Source organism: Salmo salar, chromosome ssa09, assembly GCF_905237065.1.
Source record: "Salmo salar chromosome ssa09, Ssal_v3.1, whole genome shotgun sequence".
Lineage (NCBI taxonomy): Eukaryota > Metazoa > Chordata > Actinopteri > Salmoniformes > Salmonidae > Salmo > Salmo salar.
In genome coordinates this window covers 92,698,885-92,715,975 of record NC_059450.1, presented here as the reverse complement: position 1 = coordinate 92,715,975, position 17,091 = coordinate 92,698,885, and the positions used below count along the sequence as shown (strand labels likewise).

The window sequence follows — 17,091 nt, the reverse complement described above, 5'->3', positions numbered from 1 at the left end:
CAAAAGCATAAAGACATTTCAAATGTCATATTATGTCTATATATAGTGTTGTAACGTTGTGCTAATAGTTAAAGTACCAAAGGGAAAATAAATAAGCATAAATATGGTTTGTATTTACAATGGTGTTTGTTCTTCACTGGTTGACCTTTTCTTGTGGCAACAGGTCACAAATCTTGCTGCTGTGATGGTGCACTGTGGTATTTCACCCAGTAGATATGGGAGTTTATCAAAATCAGGTTTGTTTTTGAATTCTTTGTGGATCTGTGTAATCTGAGGGAAATATGTGTCTCTAATATGGTCATACATTTGGCAGGAGGTTAGGAAGTGCAGCTCAGTTTCCACCTCATTTTGTGGGCAGTGTGCACATAGCCTGTCTTCTCTTGAGAGCCAGGTCTGCCTACGGCGGCCTTTCTCAATAGCAAGGCTATGCTCACTGAGTCTGTACATAGTCAAAGCTTTCCTTAAGTTTGGGTCAGTCGCAGTGGTCAGGCATTTTGCCGCTGTGTACTCTCTGGGGCTCTGTGGGGTCTGTTTGTGAACAGAGCCCCAGGACCAGTTTGCTTAGGGGACTCTTCTCCAGGTTCATCTCTCTGTAGGTGATGGCTTTGTTATGGAAGGTTTGGGAATCACTTGCTTTTAGGTGGTTGTAGAATTTAACAGCTTTTTTCTGGATTTTGATAATTAGCGGGTATCGGCCTAATTCTGCTCTGCGTGCATTATTTGGTGTTCTACGTTGTACACGGAGGATATTTTTGGAGAATTCTGCATGCAGTCTCTCAATTTGGTGTATGTCCCATTTTGTGAATTCTTGGTTGGTGAGCGGACCCCAGACCTCACAACCATAAAGGGCAATGGGTTCTATAACTGATTCAAGTATTTTTAGCCAGATCCTAGTTGGTATGTTAAAATGTATGTTCCTTTTGATGGCGTAGAATGCCCTTCTTGGAACGAATTGCAAAAATCGCTGAAGCTGTAGACTTATATTTCCCTCACTAACTTTAAACATCAGTTATCTGAGCAGCTAACCGATCGCTGCAGCTGTACATAGCCCATCTGTAAATAGCCCACCCAATCTACCTACCTCATCCCCATATTGTTTTTATTTACTTTGCTGCTCTTTTGCACACCAGTATTTCTACTTGCACATCATCATCTGCTCATCTATCACTCCAGTGTTAATTTGCTAAACTGTAATTACTTTGCTACTATGGCCTATTTATTGCCTACCTCCTCATGCCTTTTGCACACACTGTATATAGACTTTCTTTTTATCTATTGTGTTATTGACTGTACGCTTGTTTATTCCATGTGTAACTCTGTGTTGTTGTACGTGTCGAACTGCTTTGCTTTATCTTGGCCAGGTCGCAGTTGTAAATGAGTATTTGTTCTCAACTAGCCTACCTGGTTAAATAAAGGTGAAATATGTATATTTTTAAACATTTTTGCCTCTCAGATTGTTCACAGCTTTGTGGAAGTTGCCTGTGGCGCTGATGTTTAGGCCGAGGTGTGTATAATTTTTTGTGTGCTCTAGGGCAACGGTGTCTAGAAGGAATTTGTATTTGTGGTCCTGGCGATTGGACCTATTTTTTAACACCATTATTTTGGTCTTACTGAGATTCACTGTCAGGGCCCAGGTCTGGCAGAATCTGTGCAGAAGATCTAGGTGCTGCTGTAGGCCTTCCTTGGTTGGTGACAGAAGCACCAGATCATCAGCAAACAGTAGACATTTGACTTCAGATTCTAGTAAGATGAGGCCGGGTGCTGCAGACTGTTCTAGTGCCCTCGCCAATTCATTGATATATATGTTGAAGAGGGTGGGGCTTAAGCTGCATCCCTGTCTCACCCCACGGCCCTGTGGGAAGAAATGTGTTTTTTTCCTATTTTAACCGCACACTTGTTGTTTGTGTACATGGATTTTATAATGTCGTATGTTTTTCCCCCAACACCACTTTTCATCAAATTGTATTGCAGACCCTCATGCCAAATTGAGTTGAAGGCTTTTTTGAAATCAACAAAGCATGAGAAGACTTTGCCTTTGTTTTGGTTTGTTTATTTGCCAATTAGGGTGTGCAGTGTGAATACGTGGTCTGTTGTACGGTAATTTGGTAAAAAGACAATTTGACATTTGCTCAGTACATTGTTTTCACTGAGGAAATGTACGAGTCTGCTGTTAATGATAATGCAGAGGATTTTCCCAAGGTTGCTGTTGACGCATATCCCACAGTAGTTATTGGGGTCGAATTTGTCTCTCTCTCTGTGTGTCTCTCTCGCTCTCTCTCTGAATTTTCAATTCAATTTGCTTTATTGGCATGACATAACAAGTACATATTGCCAAGACTTGCTTTGGATATTTACAATAATAAGATAATAATCAAAATGATCAACGGGACAACATTAACAACAATAACCAAGGGTCAAATAACCATACATTGAACAATAACAATAAGCATACAGTAGAGGACATGTGCAGGTTGATTGGTCTGTCAGACACTGTCCCTCATTAGGACGGCAGGCAGCAATGTAGTGTGCTGCCAACCCACAGCTCTCTGCGTCCAACCCCAACATATCAGGTAGCCAACTCTCATCAGAGAGGTCTCTCTCTCTCTCGCTCTCTGTGTCTCTCTTGCTCTCTCTCTCTCTCGCTCTCCGTGTCTCTCTCTCTCGCTCTCTGTGTATCTCTTTCTCTCGCTCTCTGTGTATCTCTTTCTCTCGCTCTGTGTGTATCTCTTTCTCTCGCTCTGTCTCTCTCTCGCTCTCTGTGTATCTCTCTCTCTCGCTCTCTGTGTATCTCTCTCTCTCGCTCTCTGTGTATCTCTTTCTCTCGCTCTCTGTGTATCTCTTTCTCTCGCTCTGTGTGTATCTCTTTCTCTCGCTCTGTCTCTCTCTCGCTCTCTGTGTATCTCTCTCGCTCTCTGTGTATCTCTTTCTCTCGCTCTCTGTGTATCTCTTTCTCTCGCTCTCTGTGTATCTCTTTCTCTCGCTCTCTGTGTCTCTCTCTCTTGCTCTGTGTCTCTCTCGCGCCCTGTGTGTCTCTCTCGCGCCCTGTGTGTCTCTCTCTCGCCCTGTGTGTCTCTCTCGCGCTCTGTGTGTCTCTCTCGCGCTCTGTGTGTCTCTCTCGCGCTCTGTGTGTCTCTCTCGCGCTCTGTGTGTCTCTCTCGCGCTCTGTGTGTCTCTCTCGCGCTCTGTGTGTCTCTCTCGCGCTCTCTGTGTCTCGCTCGCGCTCTCTGTGTCGCTCTCGCTCGCTCTCTGTGTCTCTCTCTCTCTCTCTCTCTCTCTCTCTCTCTGTGTCTCTCTCTCTCTGTGTGTCTCTCTCTTTCTGTCTCTCTCTCTCTCTCTCTGTGTGTCTCTCTCTCTCTCTCTCTCTCTCTCTGCCTTACATTTATCTGTGAAACACTTGAATTGCCACTGACAATTTGTCTCTCTATGTTGCTCTCACTCTCTCTCGGTGGCATCTCTTGTAAAAGAGCCTTGAGCTTCAGATTCCTCTTGTTAATAGCCATGCAATTGGTAGAATAGCAGAAGGTTATGTGAGGTATAGTGGTGGTGAAGGTAGAATAGCAGAAGGTTATGTGAGGTATAGTGGTGGTGAAGGTAGAATAGCAGAAGGTTATGTGAGGTATAGTGGTGGTGAAGGTAGAATAGCAGAAGGTTATGTGAGGTATAGTGGTGGTGAAGGTAGAATAGCAGAAGGTTATGTGAGGTATAGTGGTGGTGAAGGTAGAATAGCAGAAGGTTATGTGAGGTATAGTGGTGGTGAAGGTAGAATAGCAGAAGGTTATGTGAGGTATAGTGGTGGTGAAGGTAGAATAGCAGAAGGTTATGTGAGGTATAGTGGTGGTGAAGGTAGAATAGCAGAAGGTTATGTGAGGTATAGTGGTGGTGAAGGTAGAATAGCAGAAGGTTATGTGAGGTATAGTGGTGGTGAAGGTAGAATAGCAGAAGGTTATGTGAGGTATTGTAACGGAGGTCGTATATACTGGACCAAGGTGCAGCGGGTTGAGTGCTCATATTAACTTTTATTAGAACACTTAATGAACAAAACAATAAAACGTACGAACGAACAGTATTGCAGGCTAACACAGCCGTGCAAAAACAACTTCCCACAAAACCCATTACAAAAACACCCCTCTATATAGGACCTTCAATCAGAGGCAACGAAGAACAGCTGCCTCCAATTGAAGTTCAAACCAATAACCCTAAACATAGAACTAGAAAGACTAGACCAGAACATAGAAATATACTAACATAGAACATTACCGAAAACCCCAGAACACTCTAAACAAATCTCCTCTACATAAACACGTAGCCCAACAAACCCCGAAACACTCTAAACAAATACCCCCTGCCACGTCCTGACAAAACTACAATAACAAATAACCCCTTTTACTGGTCAGGACGTGACAGGTATAGTGGTGGTGAAGGTAGAATAGCAGAAGGTTATGTGAGGTAAAGTGAAGGTGTGTAGCCTAGACAATATGTAATTTCTTCCTTTCTTTTGGACACTGACCTCCCAGCTTCTGTTTCTTTGTTCTTAATGAGAGAGTACTTTTTCAAACAGAATTGTAACCATTGCAGCATGGCTCCTAGGAGCTAAGAGGCCACTTGTTGAAATTCAAAAGGCAACTGTTTTTTTTGTGTGTAGAATTTCCCAACTAATATCTGGGGGAATGGTGTAATTTAAAATATTTGGGAATTTGCGTCATTGAAAATATGTCTTCATGCTGATATATATGTTGCTTCTCGTGATGTATGGTTGTCTCTACCTTCTTTCCCTTTGTGCTGTTGTCTGTGCCTAACATGGTTGTACCATGTTGTGCTGCTGCCATGTTGTGTTGCTACTATGCTGTGTTGTTATCTCTCTTGTTGTTGTGTGTTTTTGTCCTATATTTTTATTTTTCAATCCCAGCCCCTATCCCAGCAGGAGTCCTTTTCCGTGTTTGGTAGGCCGTCATTGTAAATAAGAATTTGTTCTTATTGACTCGCCTAGATATATACAAAATAAATAACACTCTGTCTGCATGTAATAATGTTGAGACTGAATATCAGTTGCTTGGTGTGAGATCTGGGATTGATACTTAATCAGCTGACCTACAATCTCTGACTCAGAGTAGTAATCTATAGAACTAGGTGTTTAGTAAAGTGGCCATCATACTAACTTCAGACTCTTAGTCCTTGTGTTGTACGTGGATCAGAGTTCCTCAAACAGTCACCGGTCCCTTCTTAGCATGATGCTTTGAAATATCCTTCATTCTGGCTCAATTCAAAATCATCAAATTAAATTTTTCACATTGCGCTGAATACAACAGGTTAACCTTACCGCTTAATGCTTACTTACAAGCCCTTAACTCTATTTCTTGAACTGCATTGTTGGTTAACAAAATATTTACAAAATTAAGTAAAGTAAAACATTTTTGTAAAAAGTTATACAATAAAATTGCATAACAGTAACGAGGCTATATGCAGTGGGTACCGATACTGAGTCAATGTGCGGGGTTACAGGTTAGTTGAGATAATTTGTACATGTAGGTAGAGGTAAAGTAACTATGCATAGATAATAAACAGCGAGTAGCAGCAGTGTAAAAACAAAAGGGGGGGGATCAATGTAAATAGTCCAGTGGCCATTTGATTAATTGTTCAGCAGCCTTATGGCTTGGGGGTGGAAGCTGTTAAGGAGCCTTTTGGACCTAGACTTGGCGTTCCAGTACTGCTTGCCGTGCGGCAGCAGAGAGAACAGTCTATGACTTGGGTGACTGGAGTCTTTGACATTTTTTGGGCCTTCCTCTTGACACCGCCTAGTATATAGGTCCTGGATGGCAGGAAGCTTGGCCCCAGGGATGTACTGGGCCGAACACACAACCCTCTGTAGCGTCTTATGGTCGGATGCCAGGCAGTTGCCATAACAGGCGGTAATGCAATTGGTCAGGATGCTCTCGATGGTGCAGCTGTAGACCATTTTGATGATCTGGGGACCCATGACAAATATATGTTGTTGTGCCCTCTTCACAACTGTCTTGGTGTGTTTGGACCATGATAGTTTGTTGGTGATGTGGACAGCAAGAATTTAAAACTCTCGACCCGCTCCACTTCAGCCCTGTCGATGTTAATGGGGGCCTGTTTGGCCCTCCTTTTTCTATAGTCCACGATCAGCTCCTTTGTTTTACTCATATTGAGGGAGAGGTTGTTGTCTCTAACCTCCTCCCTAAGGCTGTCTCATCGTTGTCGGTGATCAGGCCTCAGCAAATGTAATCATGGTGTTGGAGTCGTGCTTGGTCACGTAGTCGTGGGTGAACAGGGAGTACAGGAAGGGACTAAGCACGCACCCCTGAGGGGCCACCATTTTGAGGATCAGCGTGGCGGATGTGTTGTTGCCTACCCTTATCATCTGGGGCCGGCCCGTCAGGAAGTCCAGGATCCAGTTGCAGAGGGAGGTGTTTAGTCCCAGGGTCCTTAGCTTTGTGATGAGCTTTGTGGCACTATGGTGTTGAACGCTGAGCTGTAGTCAATGAACAGCATTCTCACAAAGGTGTTCCTTTTGTCCAGGTGGGAAAGGGCAGTGTGGAGTGAGATTGAGATTGCTAAGGATCTGTTGGGGCGGTATGCGAATTTAAGTGGGTCTGGGAGGATGGTGTTGATGTGAGCCATGAGCAGCCTTTCAATGTATTTCTTGGATATAGATGTGAGTACTACGGTGCGATAGTCATTTAGGCAGGTTACCTTGGCTTTCTTGGGCACAGGGACTATGGTGGTCTGCTGGAAACATGTAGGTATTACAGACTCGGTCAAGGAGAGAAAATGTCAGTGAAGACACCTGCCAGTTGGTCCGTGCTGTCTCTGAGTACACGCCCTGGCCGCACGGCCTTGTGAATGTTGACCTGTTTAAAGGTCTTGCTCACATCGGCTACGTAGAGCATGATCACACAGTCGTCCGCAGCAGCTGGTGCTTTCATGCATGCTTCAGTGTTGCTTGCCTTTCAGCAAGCGTCAAGGGCATTTAGCTCGTCTGGTAGGCTCGCGTCACTGGGCAGCTTGCGGCTCGGTTTCCCTTTGTAGAATGTTCTGCTGACAATAACTACAATTTACAAGCTCAACATTTAAATGACCTTTACAACATTGTATAGCTTGAAGAGCCACCACATCAGTTCTTCCTTTAAGATTAGGGGACGTCAAACTCCAGACTAGGCTACTTGATCATTTTGAGTTAGTATTCTGAATGGGATAGTTTAAACCTCACCACCATAGTCTAACCTCATTTATGCATAGTATACATCCAACCCCCATGTTTGAGGCAGAATTAGCTACCTAACTCTAAACCTGTGGACGTGATGTAGAACAGACTGTGATGTCTTGCAGTTTTTTACTGGCAGCAGATTTTTTTTTACATTTCCATTTTGAAATCCCTGAAGAATTGCTCAGTTCGTTTGAAGAGCTGTAACAGTTTGATTCAACTAACTCATCATGTATCAGATCATTCCATTCCTCTCTGTCTTTCCATACCCCTAAAAAACCCTGTCCTCTCTGTCTTTCCATACCTCTGAAGCACCCTGTCCTCTGTCCTTCCATACCCCTGAAACACCCTATCCTCTCTCTCTTTACATACCCCTGAAACACCCTGTCCTCTCTCTCTTTACATACCCCTGAAACACCCTGTCCTCTCTCTCTTTACATACCCCTGAAACACCCTGTCCTCTCTCTCTTTACATACCCCTGAAACACCCTGTCCTCTCTCTTTCCCCTTCTTCTTTTACTCCTCTGCTTTACTGCCAGGTCTTTCTCTCCTCTTGTTGGTTTGATTGTTACTGTATGAAACATGGTATGCAGATGAGCTCTGCCCTTAGCTGTCATAATGCATATTGATAAGGCACTACGATGGAGTACATGTACAGTATGTGGCACTTTATGTCTGCGGGCCATTTTCTAGATTATTCAGTGTAGCTTCCCGCCAAAATTCGAGTGAATGAGCCAAGTGTACGATATATCCAATGTACGGCCAAAACACAAAGACGCATCCTCTCCATTGGCTAGCAGTACTTTACATTCAATGGATGGAGTTATATATACAGGATGAAGGAAAGGTATTTGTATAGATTCTTTCACATTGAAAACCAAAAGATATGTATCCTGGATTCTCTGTGAGATGGGCTTGTCTTTGTTTGTTTCTCTCTTTGTCTCATCCCAGAAGTTTGTCTGCATGTTCAATGGAGTTCAGTGGCTGGGTTGACGCAATATTTATTCGGTATAATCTACTTTTATGCTCCCAGTTCTTTTGAGCTTGTAGCCTGCTTCTAACTGGACAACAACAACAAAAAACACGGTTTGCATTTACATTTACATTTACGTCATTTATCCAGAGCGACTTACAAATTGGTGCATTCACCTTATGATATCCAGTATTGCGATTCTATACTGTGATTTTATTACCATTCCGTGGTCCAAATATATTGCTCACAATATATCTGCTGCAGACGGACAAGAGAGAGCCATGAGTAAACGAGTTTTGATCAGTCGTGGAAATAAAAGTGCTGAAAACAAGCTGGCTCCCTATTTAAGAAGATGGAGAACAAGCTATGATGTAAAAAATACTGTAGTTTTGGTGCAGCCAAAGATATTGTGATACGTGATCTTTCAGATTAAAACAAAATGGTTCATCACATTTAATTAATGAATGAATGTAAACCGGCGGATGAGGAAAGCAATAATTCCCATAGTACTAAACCTCTGTGCTGCAGGCCTCAGGATGATGAGGTTAGCGTGTCTGTTGCTGTGTCTCTTGATGGAAACAGGATGTTGCGTGAGCCTCCTTAGACCTCTAACTTGTCTGAGAGTACAGGGGCATAGAGCCATGACACGCGACCAGAGGGGTGTCCTGGCATCCTGGACCTGGTCGACCAACCTGAGGAGGATAGTGTCCACACACACACACACACACACACACACACACACACACACACACACACACACAGAGAGAGATGGAGAGAGAGACACATGCACCCTGTCATCTCCCCTACCGAGCTAGGAAGGGCAACCGACCCTCTGCACACAAACCTTATCCCTCCTCATTTGTCCCCTCTTCTTCCCTCACGAAGAGAAAGTACTCCAAAATCAAAGTGACACCTGGGTTAAAGAACACGGAAGATCTCTGAAGGTTCATAGAATACAGAGAGAAAAGGGTAAAGGTCCCTCCAATGACCTATCTAGTGTGTTTTCAGTTCTACTGTCGATGGACATTCCTGTGTTGAGGTTTTTAGTAATGGCAGTGCATCTGATCTGATGAAAATGATGTGTTGGTTAGGTACTTCTTAAAAGCATTTGCTGTCCATGTGTGCATTGATGATACTATGATTAGTGGGTGGCGCTTGTTCGTCCATTTTAGAGAATGTGTCTGCATTTGAAAAACGGGCAGATTGCATGCGACCAGCCTGAACTGATTTTCACCCCTGCTTGGGTGCTCTTCTTCTCTCACTCTGTCAGGCGCTCTGTCTCCCTCAGCCATGGTAGCTCTTCTCCTCTGTCTCCCTCAGCCATGGTAGCTCTTCTCCTCTGTCTCCCTCAGCCATGGTAGCTCTTCTCCTCTGTCTCTCTCAGGCGCTCTTTCTCTCTCAGCCATGGTAGCTCTTCTCCTCTGTCTCTCTCAGCCATGGTAGCTCTTCTCTCACTCTCTCAGACCATGGTAGATTAAAAGTTAAGCTGTAACGACTAGAGTAACTGTCAAAGGGATTTCTCTGTGTTGTGAATAAACATGACAAGAGCCTTGTGTTGAGAATAAAGAAACACAAAATAAAAATAGCAAATTAACCTGTCTTTGAACCTCATTCACAAACTTGCTGCTTCTGCCTGCCTCTATTATACCCATAGTACCCAAAATTTATACATGCAATTATTTCAGTCATAGTTTCACAATAAGTGTACATGAACACTGAGCAGCGAACATTTTATTTATTTATTTATCCCTCCCTTTGAGAGATATACACTGAACAAAAATATAAACACAACATGTAAAGTGTTGGTCCCATGTTTCATGAGATGAAATAAAAGATCCCGGAAATTTTTCTCAAATATTTCTCTCAAATTGTGGGCACAAATGTGTTTACGTCCCTGTTAGTGAGAATTTCTCCTTTTACCAAGATAATCCATCCACCTGACAGGTGAAACATGTCAAGAAGCTGATTAAAAAAGCATGAGCATTACACAGGTGCACCTTGTGCTGGGGATAATAAAATGCCACTCTAAAATGTGCAGTTTTGTCACACAACACAATGCCACAGATGTCTCAAGTTTTGAGGGATCGTGTAATTGGCATGCGACTGCAGGAATGTCCACCAGAGCTGTTGCCAGAGAATATCATGTTAATTTCTCTACCATAAGCCGTCTCCGTTGTTTTAGAGAATTTGGCAGTACATCCAAACGGCCTCACAACCGCAGACCACGTGTATGGTATGGTGTGGGTGAGCGGTTTGCTGATGTCAACGTTGTGAACAGAGTGCCCCTTGGTGGGATTATGGTATGGGCAGGCATAAACTACGGACATTGAAAGTAATTTAAATGTAATGGCGCCGGTCCGCCACGAAGGATATACTGCTTCCCCAAGGCCAGGCCCAAATCCCCATCATTAGCATGAAGAAAAGACGGAAATAGGGGTGCCTTTTGAGAATTTGTCGGCGAGTGGGTAACCCACCTCCGCCATCCGTTCTATTGGCCAATATGCCATCACTGTAAAATAAACTAGATGATCTCCGTTCGAGATTAACCTACCAACAGAAAATACATTTTTGAAATATCTTATGTTTCACTGAGTCGTGGCTGAACAATGACACAAATAATATAGAGCTGGCTGGGTTTTCCGTGCATCGGCAGGACAGGACAGCTATGTCTGGAAAGACAATGGGTGGGGATGTGTGTCTATTTGTCAATAACAGCTGGTGTGCGATGTCTAATATTAAAGAAGTCTTGATGTATTGCATGCCTGAGGTAGTGTGGTCTATAGCTTATCATGAGGTACTCTATCTACCAAGGGAGTTTTCATCTATATTATTCGTAGCCGTCTATTTACCACCACAGATTGATGCTGGCACTAAGACCACACGCAATGAGCTGTATAAGGCCATAAGCAAACAAGAAAATGCTCATCCAGAGGCAGTGCTCCTAGTGGCCGGGGACTTTAATGCAGGGAAACTTAAATCTGTTTTACCTAATTTCTACCAGCATGTCGCATGTGCAACCATGGGGAAAAAAACTAGACCACCTTTACTCCACACACAGAAACGCATACAAAGCTCTCCCTCGCCCTCCATTTGACAAATCTGACCATAATTCTATCCTCCTGATTCCTACTTACAGTACAAGCAAAAACTAAAGCAGGAAGTACCAGTGACTCGCTCAATACGGAAATGGTCAGATGACCTGGATGCTACGCTACAGGACTGTTTTGCTAGCAAAGACTGGAATATGTTCCGTTATTCATCCAATGGCAATGAGGACCATACCACCTCAGTCACCGGCTTCAACAATAAGTGCATCGACGATGTCGTCCCACAGTGACCGTACGTACATATCCCAACCAGAAGCCATGGATTACAGGCAACATCTGCACCGAGGTAAAGGCTAGAGCTGCCGCTTTCAAGGAGCGGAACACTAATCCGAACGCTTATAAGAAATTCCGCAATGCCCTCAGACGAACCATCAAACAGGCAGAGTGTCAATACAGGAGTAAGGATGTGGCAGGGCTTGCAAACTATTAGGAACTACAAAGGGAACCCCAGCCGCGTGCTGGCCAGTGACGCAAGCCTACCAGATGAGCTAAATGCCTTTTTATACTGGCTTCGAGGCAAGCAACACTGAAGCATGCATGAGAGCACCAGCTGTTCCAGATGATTGTGTGATCACGATCTACGTAGCACATGTGAGCAAGACCTTTAAACAGGTCAACATTCACAAGGCCGGATTACCAGGACGTGTACTCAAAGCATGCTCGGACCAACTTGCAAGTGTCTTCACTGACATTTTCAACCTCTCCCTGACCGAGTCTGTAATAACACCATAGTCCCTGTGCCGAAGAAAGCGAAGGTAACCTGCCTAAATGAATGATTTTTTTTTAAGGAATGATTTTTTTAAGCCTTGAGACAATTGAGACATGGATTGTGAATGTCTGCCATTCAGAGGGTGAATGGGCAAAATATTTAAGTGCCTCTGAACGGAGTATGGTAGTAGGTGCCAGGCGCACTAGTTTGTGTCAAGAACTGCAACGCTGCTGGGTTTTTCACGCTCAACAGTTTCCAGTGTGTATCAAGAATGGTCCACTACCCAATGGGCATCCAGCCAACTTAACACAACTGTGGGAAGCATTGGAGTCAACATGGGCCAGCATCCCTGTGGAACGCTTTCAATACCTTGTAGAGTCCATGCCCTGAGGAATTGAGGATGTTCTGAGGGCAAAGGGGGTGTAACTCAATATTAGGAAAGTGAACACCGGGACTTTAAGGGAACTGATAGGTTTCGCTCTCTCCGAGCGTCTCGTTAGGTGGTTGGTTTGTGAGGGGATCAGACAGAAGCTGAGTAGTGGAACAGCGTGACATTGGCACGGCAACTCAACTTATTTGGGCTGCCACAACTGCCCCTCCCCTGTTCCTTTTCACATCACATCACATCAATCTCCTTAGCAACAGATGTAGATGGGTGATCCCCAGTTGTCTCCTAGCACCGGAAGGCCACCGACCAGCCCCAAAGACATGAAAAACACAGTCAATAACAATTATGCTTCTTTGGTAGTTGTTGTTTTTCAATGTACTTTTTAAAGCTACCGCCGTTCATTTCATTCCCCCTCACCCCTTCCTACCTCCCCAGATAAGAGAAAGAGTTGACTCTGTGTGTCCATTTGTGTCTCATCTCATCCCAGACCCCTCACCCTACCTGTATAGAGCAAGAGATGTGGTTCTGTCCTCTCTCTCTCTCCCCCCAGGTGATGTAATGGTTCTGTCTCTTTCTCCCCAGGTGTCCTGGCCATATTGATCCCCCAGTTGGACCTGGTCATCTCTTTAGTGGGGTCCGTCAGCAGCAGTTTCCTGGCTCTCATCTTCCCTCCACTCCTCCAGATCCTCACCTACCACAATGAAGGTCTGTCTCCCTGGGTCATCGTCAAGAACACCCTGATCTCTTTAATCGGCTTCATCGGCTTCATCACCGGCACCTATATATCCATCACAGAGATCATCAAACGCAACGGCAGACATGACAATCTGGATGTGACCTTCTTCCAGGTCCAGTGAGAGATCTAGTGAGGAGGATATCTTGACAGTGGTTGGTCTGGCAAACAGTGGAGGCTGGCGGGTGGAGAAATCTGAAGACAGGCTCATTTTAGTATGGATGGTACCTTCCTTCGATTTAGTGACACCAGCCTCCACTGCTGTCAAACAATCACAGTTAAAAGATGTCTTCACCCTGGCTTCAGACATATTTCTTTCTCACTTGCTCTATTGTCCATTGATTAAACATTTATTGATATTGTGAGTCTGCTTACTGTTGTAGTTAATGGTCGCTGTGGAACAATTCTTTAATGGAATATAAGTGTAAACCAACTAATTGTTACAGTAATCGTATAGCCAAGAAGATAACACTTTTTTAACATTTTTATTTAATCTTTATTTAACTAGGCAAGTCAATAAAGAACAAATTCTTATTTACAATGACGGCCTACCCCGGCCAAACCCAGACGACGCTGGGCCAATGGTTTCTGCCCTTCATTCTCTCTGTGCCTTCTGAGCTTCCATGTTTTTAACTTCTTATTTTTATGACATATTTTGTATATTTTTTTAACTTTTCCATGCCGCAAGAGCACCTATCTTACATGTTTTATTATTTTATGTTGAATAATTTAAACAAATCATTGAATATTGAGCAATGACATTCTCATAACATTCATTATTGTTAAAACAAGGTACTAATAGAAATACTAATACGTGTTCGACGTTCTGTTGAAATACATCCTGGAAGTTGTTCAAGTGATAAAATAGCATTTAAATAACAGTTATGTTCCATTTTGAATCATATCATAATTCTATAGGCCTTGTGAAGGGGGAGATGAATGTTTTAACTCGACTATTTCCACTAGAATGGTAATTTGACTGACAGTGTTTAATATGACTATCAGAACACTACAACCTGTAGTCTGACAATCACCATCATCATTACTGCTGCACATGTAGCTATGACATTGACATCGAATACAGTTTCCTGACTCCAAATTGAATAGTTTCCTGACTCCAAATTGAATACAGTTTCCTGACTCCAAATTCAATACAGTTTCCTGACTACAAATTTAATACAGTTTCCTGACTATAAATTGTATACAGTTTCCTGACTACAAATTGGATACAGTTTCCTGACTACAAATTGGATACAGTTTCCTGACTACAAATTTGATACAGTTTCCTGACTACAAATTCAGAGACAAAAAGATGTAATAGTTGAAAGGTAACTTTTTGTTTTTAAAAGGAAAAGCATTATTTACATGTTTCAAGTCAAGCTGTCTGGATCACCTACTGTAATACTGATTCACTTGAGGGACTGTAAAAAAAAAAAAAAGACAAAATAATGTGTATATTGTGAAGCTAATACCATGTGTTATTCCTCAGTTGAGGTCATTTATGTTGGTGCTTTCATTTATTACATTTGTCTCAAATTGGGCACTGGATTTATTTATCATGCTCTATTATTTTATTTAGGCAGCATTTGTTTTATCACTTGTCTCGGTTGTGCCAGCTGTTTTTTTTTTTTTTTAGACTGAATGGGCCCAGTTTAGAGTGGGTTGGATGTCATGGTGATACCACATGGCATTGGGAGAACTTAACTGATTGCCACTTTTTTCAACTAGCTTTGAATAATGGCAAGTTTTGAACTATTGTTGAGTTTGGACTTTATTGTAAATAAAAATTGAGTATTCTGAATTGTCCATGAGAAAATACTGCTGAGTATTTAATAAGGGGTCTTTTTGTTGTGATCATGAACATGTAAAAAAATATATATTGTTTTTATTTCATTACCGCCTTAATGAAAAAGTTCAAAATTATACATATGCATTTATTTGTATTTAATTTGTTTTGATGCTTGTTGTGGTGTTGACGGAAATTCAGATGTTTACATCCCTTAAAAATTGTACTCATCATATATTTTGCGTCCCAAAAGGCACCCTAGTTCCTTCATAGTGCACTACTTCTGACCAGAGTCCAATGTGCCCTGGTTAAAAGTAGTGCACTATATAGGGAATAGGGTGCCATTTAGGATGCACAGGGGGTCTCATTCACTAGTCTCTCTCTAGCAATTATCTACAAGGGGATGACTAGGAGTTTAACCATCAAAGAACTCAATTAAAGATACTCAACGCTACTTTTGCATACTTTTTAGCCAATAGTTCTGAAAGTTGTGCCCACGAGCCAAAAGTGGTCCCCAAAAATGGCCTACTACGTCATATGTGCACCACATCATTGCTCTCTCTCCCTCACTCTACTGTGTGTGTTTGTGTCTTCCTAGCTGTCACTCAAATGGCGAGGGGCTGAAACTTAAATTGCTAGGGGGCTGGCCCACGTGGGGATAAATATAGGGAAAATGGCACCACACAGCTTCTAGAAAAGTTGCTGTCAAGCTAAGGATTTTGTGGCTAATTGAGGTGAAACAGTGATTCTCCTCATATATTATGTATGTATGAAGTATGCATGAACACATCCAGCCCAAAATACTTACTATTCGCCAAAGTACCGGAGCATGTCTTTAATGGAAATAAATATTTGCATAGTCTGAATATCTCAACTATCATTACAGCTTGTCTTGGGGTTTTCACAGATGTATGTTAAGCCAGTGCAATGTTGTTCATTTGAGTCACTGAATGTCATTTCAGCAAAATAGAAACTCCTGTAGTGTGTGGATATAGAAAAGATGTGCATATTTCCTCAATATCTAAAATGCTCTCCACTTAAGTTGTTGGGACTTCTAAGTATGCTTGCAGGGCTTTGGGGTGACTAATGTTTAATAATCCTGTTTTGACTGAACTGATGAGTGACATAGAGAGCGGGCTTTGGGGTGACTAATGTTTAATTATCCTGTTATTAAATGTGTATAGCTGTTCAAGCAGGAAGAAAAAATTATAAATAACTAGTCATTATGGGCACGTTGGACATTGCAGCTGACTTGAAAGGCAAGTTGAGACTGACTGATCTACAAATCACTGATAACTATATGATTTGTAAATCAGTCAGTCACAATCTACCCACAATGCATCATGGATTTGATGGTCTCGAACACAGCCTATTATTTGTAGAGCAGTGCGTCTGTCACCATTTACCCACAATGCATCATAGATTTGATTCTCTCGAACACGCCCATTTGTATATATCAGGTTGTCCATCAGTTCGATGAACAACATACAGTGCATTCGGAAAGTATTCAGACCCCTTGACTTTTTCAACAAACAAAAAATACGTTACAGCCTTATTCAAAAATTTATTAAATCATTTTTTCCCCTCATCAATCTACACACAATACCCCATAATGACACAGCAAAAACTGTTTTTTTGAATATTTTTTTGTTGTTGAAATATCACATTTATATAAGTATTCAGACCCTTTACTTAGTACTTTGTTAATGCACCTTTGGCAGCGATTATAGCCTCGAGTCTTCTTGGGTATGAAGCTACAAGCTTGGCACACCTGTATTTGGGGAGTTTCTCCCATTCTTCTCTGCAGATCCTCTCAAGCTCTGTCAGGTTGGATGGGGAGCTTCGCTGTACAGTCCGAGCTTTGGCTGGGCCACTCAAGGACATTCAGAGACTTGTCCTGAAGTCACTCCTGCGTTGTCTTGGCCATGTGCTTACGGTCGTTGTCCTGTTGGAAGGTAAACCTTCTCCCCAGTCTGAGGTCCTGAGCGCTCTGGATCAGGTTTTCATCAAGGATCTCTCTGTACTTTGCTCTGTTCATCTTTCTCTTGACCCTGACTAGTCTCCCAGTCCCTGCCACTAAAAAACATCCCCACAGCATGCTGCTGCCACCACCAAGCTTCACCGTAGGGATGGTGCCAGGTTTCCTCCAGACGTGATGCTTGGCATTCAG

General features: G+C 42.7%; 1 protein-coding gene across 2 annotated transcripts in view; it reads left to right on the top strand.

Annotated features, from left to right (window-relative positions):
- LOC106612256 (proton-coupled amino acid transporter 1) overlaps positions 1 to 15,787 on the top strand; it is a 64,453-nt gene extending 48,666 nt beyond the window's left edge. For both annotated transcript variants that reach the window (XM_014213256.2, XM_014213255.2), the window contains exon 12: positions 12,985 to 15,787. In XM_014213256.2, coding sequence (XP_014068731.2) covers positions 12,985 to 13,259 — 275 coding nt within the window. In that variant the 3' untranslated portion in view covers positions 13,260 to 15,787. The remainder of the gene's footprint in view (positions 1 to 12,984) is intronic.
- The last annotated feature ends 1,304 nt before the right edge of the window (positions 15,788 to 17,091 follow it).